Genomic DNA, 10,678 nt, shown 5'->3' with positions numbered 1-10,678 from the left:
AAACCCCACAGAGATGTGCAGGAGGCTGATATGCAAAATTAAAATAATGGAATCACAGAATGGTTTGAGTTGAAGGGACCTTCCCAGCTCCCCCAGTGCCACCCCTGCCATGAGCAGGGACATCTTCACCAGCTCAGGTTGCTCAGAGCCCCATCCAGCCTGGCCTTGAAAGTTCCAGCTCGATGGGAGGCTGCACAATCAAATCCGGTCTCTCCTGCTCCAAAAGCCAGGTTCAGCCCCGCCGACGCTCTTTCCAAAGAGATTGCGTGTTCCCCAGGGACTGGGGCAGCCCCAGCCCGCAGGGTGCCATAGCAGAGCATCGCCATGTCCCCACAGCCGGGGACCAGCCGGGTGTCCTGCGGGGTTTGCGGGGGAACGGGGGCAGCATCTGCCCTGGGAGGAGCAGGTTTGGCATCTGCAGACACTCGTCTGCTGCCCGAGCGGGCCCAACGTGCCTCTGCACGCAGGGCTGGGTGCTTTGATGCTGCAAAGTGCCCGGGAGCACGTTTGTCTTCAGTTGATTAATGCTTAAGTTCAGCTTGCTGGCCGGGAGCCTGCAGGAGCGCTCGTTAGACCAGATTAAGTTGGGTCTGAGTCTTGTTTTTATACCAGACTCCTTGCTGTTGAACCTCAGGAGTACACAGGAACATTTGGAGTGCGATGGTTCAATGGCATCACACTGGAGTGCAAAAATACCCCAAGATCAAAACTCTTAGGAAAACTGTCAGAAGAGAACAAACTCCTCCTGCAAAAGAGCAAGCCACTTTTCCCCAAGTGTCAGCCAGCCCGGGAAGCATCGCCCCCTCGTGGGCTAAAGCAGCAGCTCCCCGCTCATCCACTTCTAATCGTGAGCTTAATTAACCAGCGTTAATTAACTACATGTTGCCTTGCAGCGCAGACTTCCCAGGCGAGCAGCCCCCAATCCACCGTGGGGCCACTGCCTGGCCCAAAAAGCAGCTTTTGCTGGGGGTCCTGTCCCCCCCAGCTGGTTTGCATCAGCCCTCGGGGGCACACTGGGGCATGTCCTGGGCAAGCTGGACCCATCTCCACACCTCTGCCCTGCAGCAGCATCTCCCCTTCCAGGCACGACAGAATTTGTTGTTCCCGTCGTCCTTTTGATGAGTAACAAGCTTCGTTTCTTTTCCTCCACTTCCTCTAAAAAGGTCATTTTTATCTGCCACTCGCAACTATTTTTGCAACCGCCAAACAGTGACCATATGTTGGAAAAATGCAGCTGCAGCTGGCAGAGGCTGCAGGGCTCCAGCCACCCTGCTCCCGTGCAGCCGATGGACACAAGAATATTTTGTAATATTACACAAGAATATTATATTTTTACCTCTGCAGCACTCTGCGCTCTTCAACACTTCCATAAAAAAAAAAGAGCGAGTTGCACCAAGTGACCACACATGGGACCAGCCTTGTTGCTCCAACGGGACTGGAAAACGTAAAGCAACTTTTAACTTTGTATTTTCTCTATTAAACTTCTCTTTTTCTTTTCACCAGGGGCTGGATAAAGACCCAGCATGAGGAGATCTCTTGGCTTTCCTTCCTTTTTTCCTGTCCCAGAGATTAAACACAGGCTGTCTCGCCTCTGTCTGAAGTCAGGACTGATTTCTTCAGATCTGCAGTGACACAAGCACATTTTTTTTTAATACAAGCAGTTTTTCCTTTCTCCTCCAAACACAAACACACAGATATTTATAAATGTTTGTTATTATTAGTGTGCATTAGAAGAGTGTATCAAGCCTAGATCAGAGATCTAGATGACTATTAAAGAATCTTTGCTTCAAGAGCTTACCTGCTTCCCACCTTTTGTAATTCAGAACGACCAGGGGGGATATGGGGAACCAAATGACTTCCTCAAGGACAGGACAGGGATCAGCAGCCAGAACTGGATCAAGAAAAACCATGAAAATCTTCTCTGGAGCCAGGCCAGGGATCCAACACCCCCAGCTCTTCCTCCTGCCTCAGCCTTGTTCTTACCACCCTTCTGAGCACAGACGCACAGAGGAAGGTGACACAAAGCAAATAGACTCTTTTTGCAGTTTGCTTTTCACACCTTACACCTGTATTTCAACCAAGGCCACCCCAAAATGTTTTATGTTATTGGATTATTTTGTTTTGCTCCCCTTATCCCATAGCAAAGTGTGTGAACATTGTTTTTGGACGTGGGGCATCAGCAGCAGCCCACGCCTGTGGGATTCGGTGCGGTACTCAGGCTGTAATCCCGTCCACCACGCTCGTTCATCTTTGCTCAACTCTCATTATTTCCTGTGTTCCAGGTTTAGAGTTCAGCCAAGGGACAGACTGCAGCAACATAAACCTGGAAAGACAGCAGGTCTGGTCTCAGCGTGCACTTTGGCCATGCTAAAGCAAAGCCAGATTTCTGCCACGTGTTTGACGCAGCGGCTACTTTCTCATCCCCGGGATGGCTGAGAAGATGCTGCAGCTCTGACACATCCCCAGTCTCCTGCCCTGCCCTGCCCAGGGATATGGGTTTCACTGTGAGAGCTGGGGCATCTTCTCCATCCGAATTGTGGAGAAGCTCCATGCTGGAGAACAGCCAAATCACTCCCAGTTTTGACTTGGTGGCTCCACTGAGCTTATTCTTAACTAGAACTGCAGATAAAAATGCTCCTGAAAACAGAGAGAGCAGGCTAGAGCTTGCTCCTGGTGAGGTGTTGCTGCGGGACAGAGGTGGGTGTCATGTCTTTCAGGAACAGGGTGGTCCCAGCTACCTGGTGTGTTTAGCTCACTGCGCACAGAGTCTAGAGTAATAGTTACACAAGGTGCTTCCTAACTAAAACAGACAGATGTGCACAGCCAACAGTCCAGAAAGGGTTTCGCTAGAGCAGAAGAGTAATCAAATTCTGCATAGACACGTGGGGAAGGAGAACGGGAGGTACAAGAGACAGCGCAATGTAATTTATGAGGCAGACATCCCTCATCACTCTTCTGTGCAGGGGTCAGACCTGTGACCATGTTCCACATCCAGGAGTGGTCCTCAGTCCCCCAGCGCCGTCCCTGCCCTGTTAACAGCAAACAATCCCTGATGGTCCCTGTTCCTGGCCAGTATTCCCTCCCATGCTGCCAGCGGCCCGCTCCATCCCAGCCAGCCTGGCACTGCGGTTTCTTGCATCCCCAGAGGAAAAAGATATAATTAAAAAAATCAGTATCTTGGCCATTTTGTTGAATAGACTCTGCTAAAGGAGAAAGAGCAGGAATCAAATATTGCAGTTCAGCTCTCCCAGCCAGCTTCAGTGAAGAAATGGGCAGGGGGTTAACCCACGGGGAGATCTCCGGGGAGAGGGGACACCAGTACCCGCGATGCTCAGGGAATGCAGTCAGAGAGGTCCCCCAGTCCCTTCCAGCAGCAGAAAATGGATAAAGGGACAAGATGCACCAGCCACAGTGTCATTGGAGAAGAACCCAGAGCCCGGGCTCCTCTGGCTTTGCTGCCTCTGCCAGCCCACCGGTGTCCCAAAGAGCCAAACCCACCAATACGGTCTGAATCCTCTCTGTGCTTGTTTTCCCTCACTATTTCCCATGTATTTCTTCCACAAAAGAAGAAGTATCTCACTAAAATTCTCATCACCAGGCTGGTGGACACAGCCTTCCCTGGAAAAGGCTATCCAAAAGGAGTGTATGTGATAAATAACCCTGTCCCACGAGAAAACCAGATTATTTTACATCATATACGTTACAAAAGCAACTGGCACCATACCACAGACTGCAAATATACAGCAGCCAAAAACTGCCTGATGGGGCTGTAACCCAGGTGGCACCCTGGGCCATTCTAAGGCTGCTTTGACCAGTAATGAATGCAACAAAAAAACATTAAACACCAAATACCCTTCTGTTACACATGACTCACGTTATGGACAAACACCAGCCGCACTTCAGCATCCTCTTTCTTGCGCGTGAAGGCTATTTTTTCACCTAAAAAAAAGGAACAGAACAAATCGATGCCTGGAATTATGCCTGTGGGAAAGAGTCATTTCTTACGGCCAATAGAAATATTTTCCATTTTCGAGCACATTCTGCCTCATCTTTCCAGATAATCAAGAAATCAGCCAATTGCCCCATTCCACCTTGGCCAGCCGGTAAGGCATCTGACAGCAGAAATAGCTGAAACAATTTGAGCACAGACACCCCATTATTTATTCATTTTCATCCCCTTCCCTTTTGCAGGCTTTACTTTGTGGAAATGACATGTTGGGACTGCACAGGGACACTCCCTGTCACACCCCCACCTTTTGCTATGCTGCGATTAGTTTTAAGCCGTCTTTAGCGATTCCATTAGCTCTTGGATGCTTTTGACATACTTAATTTACTCCACAGAAACCGCAGAAGATCGCAGATGATGATTAAGATGTGCTTTTACTCTTCTGGAGTGCACCACGAACCTTGTAGCTATGGGCCACGCATATAAAGACACACTGCTATTATTCAGAGCTGTTAGCTACATTAATCCTGTGCCTGCTTTGCTCTGGCAAGAGGAATTAGAAAATAGCAATATTCTGGCTGCTTGTTTTTAAAATACATGTGTGGGTGGACACTCCAGCTACTGCTCACGTTTTCTCTTGCAAGGCACAGAGTGCTGTTTGTGATTCTTCTCCCTGGTATTTTCTTTTGACACTGATTTTGTTGGCCAGACTCAAGAAGGAAGCTGCCTTGGGCCAGTCAACAAGTGTTGCATGGAAATGTTAAGTATTACTGATTGAGAAATGTTTGAATTTCTGGACTGCAGAGAGGAAACCTTTGGAATAGCTTTGGAATTAAAGGTGCCATAATATTTTTCCTCCAGCAAAGAAACAGAAGGCCTACAGCGCTGTTATCTTTGTCCATTAAACCTCTTCTGACATCTTCTAGTCTGAATGTTGCTTAACACGTCCTCCAGAATGAACCGCAATGCTGTTTCTGAAAAATATTTAACAGCTCTGCAGTAGTAGAAAGCAAGGATCTGATGATTCAGAGCAAAATTTGAGCCAAGCTTTATATTCTGAGCCACAGATTTAAGGAAAACCTGTCTTAATGCTCCACTCAGTCCATGTTGCTTCCAACTTAAAGCAGCTGATGGTTGAGAAACTCAAAGCCAGGATTAAATTAGTGCTGGAAATACATACCTGGTTGGCCAGAGTTTGGAATTGCCAGTCCTTGGTACCTTCTGAGACAGAGGGCAGGAGTAAACGCAGTGACTTTGCCCGAAAAGTCTCAGCCTTCATCCAGGTCTCACAATTCATTCAGGACGTTACACAGAGAATTTTTACTGTCGACTGTGTTCACCTCGTGATCCTGGAAAGACATCATGGAGGTGTTAACAGCAACTCAACAAGTTCTGTCTGTGTCTTTCATGACCTTGTCTCACCACATCTGAACTCGTGAAGAACACTTCACGAAAACAGTGCATTCTGGGATTGAATGAAATTTGACTGAATGAGAAAAAAATAGAGAAAAACAACAAACTTGAGAAATAGCGAGTTACCACCCAACCCGCCAGATGTGAACCGTGTGCCAAGGTGTCTCCAAGTTGAAGAGTTTACAGGATGCAGAAATAGCTCCATAAAAAAAAAAAAAAACAACAAAACACGTTGTCACCTGAATGTCTTTTATCAGAATATCTTTTTTAAAAAAACAAAACCCAAACACAATGGTTTCGTTCACTTTTTAAAACTGCACTCATTCAAAAAAGGCCGAAGCATTTACTTCCAACATATACTCCTTACACTACAAAACCCTTAAATCCTTAAAGAAAAATCATTATTCCTTTAATTCAGCAAAATGCTCCTATGTGAGAAACAAATCTTAAGCATGTGTGCAACAAACTCCCCAAATATCTGCACGAGACACGTATTGCTTCAAGTAGGGTTTTAGCAAAAACTTACCCATCGGTCCCTAAAAATGATGGATTTTCAGCTTTCATGGATCTTCTCCCACTAGTCTGAGGGCCATAAACCCAGAGCTACGTCGTCACTCTAGAATAATGATGTTATCCCAAGGCCACTGGCTGTAGGAGCACAGGAGGGACGATGCCACAGCCTGTCCCCACACACAGACCCACCAGATGTGGGTTACGAGGAAGCAGATCCGAATAAAAGGTTTACAAAGAAACGTTCGTTTAACACAACCACTGTTTTGTAAGGATTAATGGGCATCCCCAAGCAATATGGTATTTTTCACTCTTACTAACTATAGTTATTCTCTACATGGCTCCCTGGAATACTCTGAAGATACTGAAATAGATTTCCCTTCTTATAAGAATGATGGATTGCACACATACACAAGTCATACTAGTTTAGTTTGGCAACAAATAAAATCACACAATTTATTCATACAGTTTTAACTTAGAACACAATTGATCTTGCACACTCAAAACACCGATTATTTCCACCCCAGCATCTCCATCACCCCTGTGGTCCCATGGGACCTTCTCTTGTTGAATGTGCCAGCGATTCTGCCTGGTGCAGGAGGTACTGAGCCTCTTTTGTTCACATTAGTTGTTCCTCTTGCTCTGCCGGACCCCAGTTCTCGGTGATTTCCCTACCACATCCAAAGCAAACACCGCAGCGCTAATGACACGCTCCAGAACATCTCGGCTGGGTGAATAATCGCAGCTACACACCGTCCTGCCTTCACACAGGCAGTGGGAGTTGCAGAGACATTATTAGGTCTCCTGACATTTGGAAAAGGCTTAAATATAAAATGTCTTATAGGGATTTCAAAGGCTGCAGTGGAACTGAAATAGTCTTTGCAATAATAATTGCCAGATGCTAGAAACGACCCACAGAGCAGCATTTCATAACTGCGTGGGAATGAAAGAACAGAGGGCTCGAAACTGATGCACAGAGTTAGGGAGGAAAACGCAAGAGTTATTGCCAAGCGAAGCCATCATGGCTGTTTCAGTCAGCACTGAACGCTCATGTAAAACTTGCTTGGGTTTCTGAAATCATAATGAGCAAGATTTTCTGCTGGACCAAGTGAGCTGGAACTGGGGCAAACAGGGAGCTGACTGACCCCTTACATGTGTGTGAGAGCGGCCTGAGGAGGTTGGAAAAGCAGCTCACGGACAGAGAGGAGACAGTGGAGCATCAGGAGCCAGCACTGACTGTAAGGATTGTTCAAATATGTGAGGTATTAACACGGACACAAACTTCATGGCTTTCTGTATCAGTCTGCAATGCACAAATAACAGCGAAAAGGCCCTTCTCTAGCATCTTACGTAGAAACCAGCAGTTATTAATAGACAACAATGCTTGCAAAGTAAGAAAGGGAATGTACTTTACAGCATCTCCTGTTCCATATTTTGTTCAACAATAAAATCGCTTCACTAGGAAAGTGCTATAAAAAGCAGCAATTCCCCTCTCCCATGTCTCTTGCGTCAAGACTGTGTTGCTGTGTAAAAATCAAACGTACAGTGCAACGCTGAAGTCCTGACAGTCTTCTGCTGGGACTAATACATAAAGCACATTACAACATAGGCTGATAGCTAGTGCTCTCACTTATTTTCTTGAAATCTTTCTTGACCATGCACTGCAGATGAGGCTTATCATGCCAAAAAAAACCCCCAAACAGAGTGAGGAAGACAAGAGACAGACTAAGCCCATGTCTCCAGTCTGTTCAGTCGTGCAAACTGTCTGCTAAAACTTTCCGTCAGAGAGGATTTTTCTTTAAACATGCAGCTTGCAGGTGTAGATGTTTCTTCTCAAAGCACTGTTACCTGAACTGAGTTGTTGTAAGTCTCAAAACCCAGGTAACATGGATGAAATAAGTGGAAAAAAAAATCTAGGAGAACTCCAGGCAAAAGTAGCTTCAGCCACGTGCAAAACCAGACTGACACTCAAGAAGGAAAAGGTGAATTTTGAGAAAGAAAAGGTGAATTGCTGAGATAAGCAGCTCCAACATCACCTGGTACTTACAGCACCCTGCTCACCTTCCCGAAGGAGGCGGCTCATGGTTGAGGACACCGAGAACCACCCCGATTTGGATCCAGAGCACGTGGAACCTCCGGCCTCAGGGAACAGGGGAAGTCAGAGTAAAGGGGGTAAAAAAATCAAACAGCTCGATTATACACAGATATAGCTGGAATCACACACAGACGTCTCAGGAATTGCACAGCACACAGGAAAACTTAAATTCTAACACACAAAAACTGTGTCTTTGGTAGGCAAGCCAGTCTGTCTGCCAAGCACGTAAGCACCTGGAGCAACATCCATGTTCATTTGCAGTGCAGATGCAGCTTTGTTAAATATTTGCCCTGGTCAATAGATTCCTGAAAACAATTTTTGAGGTATACACATTATTATAGACACTGTGATTTCTTTTGAGCTAATAGACTGGGAATACTTAAAAACCACCATGTACTCACAGGAATGGAGATGTTTCTGACTGACATTTTTCTCTTCTGTAAACTTCTGGCATTAAAAACTTCCTGTCACATGTAATTGCTGACATTTAACATTTATTGTTTTAAAAAAAATAAACATGCAGAAAGCCATTATCTTTAAAACCAACACATCAAATAATCCAGCAGAGATTTTCGGGAAAAGCAGCAGCCCTCTAAGGCACGGATTCCTCTGAAACCTCCAGCTGAAACGTGTTTTCTGTGGGAGTCCCTGCTCCGATTACACCACGCACCGGTGCGAGTCCAGCAAAAGTCAATCACATAACAGAGCACTTGCCTTGCAGTTTATCTTTCTTTTTCTGATGCTTGGATTTCTTCCCATCCACCTGGAGACTGACCATCCTCCTCTTCTCCAGATTCAGGAGCTCCTGGAAGAGCTCCTGCACATTGTAGTTCATCTTGGCTGACGTCTCCATAAAGGAGCACTTCCACTTGCTGGCTAACGCTTGCCCGTCGCTGGCATCCAGCTCCCGCTGCATCTCGTCGCTTTTGTTACCCACCAACATGATGGGGATTTTCTGGATGTCCCCTTTAATCTGGCAGATCTGGTCAAAGATGGGCTGAAGATCCTCCATGGACTGCCTGCTGGTGACAGAGTACACCAAGATGAAAGCGTGACCTTTGGATATCGACAGCCGCTGCATGGCAGGGAACTGGTGGCTTCCCGTGGTGTCTGTGATTTGGAGGGTGCAGATGCTCTTATCGCAGCTGATCACCTGCCGGTACGTATCTTCAATCGTGGGGATATAGGTTTCCCTGAAAGTCCCCCTCACAAAACGGAGGACCAAGGAGCTTTTGCCAACCCCTGCTGCTCCGAACACAACCACCCTGTAGTCGTTGCTTTGTTCAGGCATGTTTGCTGTGCTGCTAGTGAAGATTTTCACTGAAAGAGCCCGAGTTCTTCAAGTTTATGCAGAGGTGGCCTGTGGAGAAGGGGGAGGGAGGGGGGCAAAAGGGAAAGAGAGGAGCAGGGAGAAAGACAAAGAAATCGTTACACTACCTCGGTAATTTCAGGGCACGTTATTGAAATAAGCATTTAAATAAGCCACTCCCCCACCCATCCTTTTTTTCTTGTGTTAAAGAGAAATAAACCACAATCCCTCTAAGACACACTCCCCACGCACAACTGAACGTCAGGAGAGGAGCAAACGCCTCCACCTGTAGCCATCCGCTCCCCCGGCCGGCGGGACGGGCTGAAACCGCCTCCCGGCAGCGGGGAAACCGTGCCCGCCGCCCCCCGCTCCTCCTCCGGCCCCGGAGCGCCCCGCTCCGCACCTCGGGCGCTCCCGGGGCCGCTGGGTCGCTCTCCATCCATCCACCCATCCATCCATCCATCCATCCATCCATCCATCCATCCATCCATCCATCCATCCATCCATCCATCCGCGGGCTCCCGCCGGGCTGCCCCTCCCAGCCCCTGCCCCTCCTGCCTTGAAAGCACTATAAACCCCAACCTCCTCCTCTTCCTCCTACTAAAAAAAAAAAAATAAAAAAGAATCCTCGTAAATAAATAAGCAGTCAACAACCTGAATCTGGCGATAAAGCCCAGTTTTGATGCTCCATCCCGCTAATTCCGCGCTAATGACTCCATCAGGGCCAGCACCTCCTCCAGTCCCCCCGCGCTGACAGCCCTCGCCGGCTCGCTCCCCGCCTCCACGCTCTTATTTTATCTCAAAACTTAAAACACGGGTCAGCTTTCCACACCCACTGCCCTTAAAACCGGCAGGGATGACATGGGATCTTTGGGCCCTTAAAGGTCCTCTGATTTGGCAAATAAAGAGTTACATTTCACTATCACAAGTCGCACTTCTCGTTTATGAGGAATTTCCCCGAACGCCGTCTCTCCGCACACCCTCTCCGAAGGCAGAGCCGGAGCCTGACAGAACACGGACATGTCCCCGCTGCCACCCTTCCAGAACGGCCCGGGGCCGAGAGAACCCACGGAGGCCGCTCCCCTCCTGCCCCGGCTTCTCCTCATCCCGCTCCGCCCGAGCCGCCGCCACGGCGGGCAGGAGAGGGCGCCCGGCTGCCGCTCACAGCCCCGCCGAGGCGCAGCCCCCGCCGCCCTCCCGCCCCAAAATGGCCGCCGGCCCTTAACGAAGAGAGCTGGGGAACGAAAACCCGCGGGCTCAGGGCTGCCAGTCCCAGTCAGACCCCAGACCTGCTTCTCCAGAGCCTCCCACCGGCCCCATGCACCCAGAGGGGGGCTACACTGACCTCCACCTCAGAGACTGAGCCTGGCTCGTTAATTAGCTGTTTAATGTAGACATCTTAATT

General features: G+C 48.1%; 1 protein-coding gene across 3 annotated transcripts; it reads right to left on the bottom strand.

Annotated features, from left to right (window-relative positions):
* Positions 1-1,874: 1,874 nt before the first annotated feature.
* DIRAS3 (DIRAS family GTPase 3) lies at positions 1,875-10,035 on the bottom strand. Of its 3 annotated transcripts, XR_014184148.1 has the most exons (5): positions 9,928-10,035; positions 8,366-9,324; positions 5,287-5,411; positions 3,875-3,939; positions 1,875-1,891 (listed from the first exon to the last, which is right to left on the bottom strand). XR_014184148.1 is itself a non-coding variant. In XM_082053618.1 (2 exons), exon 2 carries the CDS (start codon positions 9,253-9,255, stop codon positions 8,659-8,661), a length of 597 nt encoding a protein of 198 aa, XP_081909744.1. In that variant the 5' UTR covers positions 9,256-9,324; positions 9,928-10,035; the 3' UTR covers positions 8,169-8,658. The 3 variants fall into 3 exon arrangements, 1 of the variants encoding a protein (XP_081909744.1); XR_014184149.1 differs by lacking the exon at positions 9,928-10,035 and having other exon boundaries at positions 8,366-9,395; XM_082053618.1 differs by lacking the exons at positions 1,875-1,891; positions 3,875-3,939; positions 5,287-5,411 and having other exon boundaries at positions 8,169-9,324.
* Positions 10,036-10,678: the final 643 nt, after the last annotated feature.

The sequence above is a fragment of the Streptopelia decaocto genome (genome assembly GCF_964273445.1).
Source record: "Streptopelia decaocto genome assembly, chromosome: 5".
Classification (NCBI taxonomy): domain Eukaryota; kingdom Metazoa; phylum Chordata; class Aves; order Columbiformes; family Columbidae; genus Streptopelia; species Streptopelia decaocto.
Note: the sequence above shows the minus strand (reverse complement) of the source record. Positions and strands in the feature narration are given on the sequence as shown.

Coding starts and splice junctions, on each gene's coding strand:
- DIRAS3 (XM_082053618.1), bottom strand. CDS start 9,255: ATGCCTGAACAAAGCAACGACTACAGGGTGGTTGTGTTCGGAGCAGCA.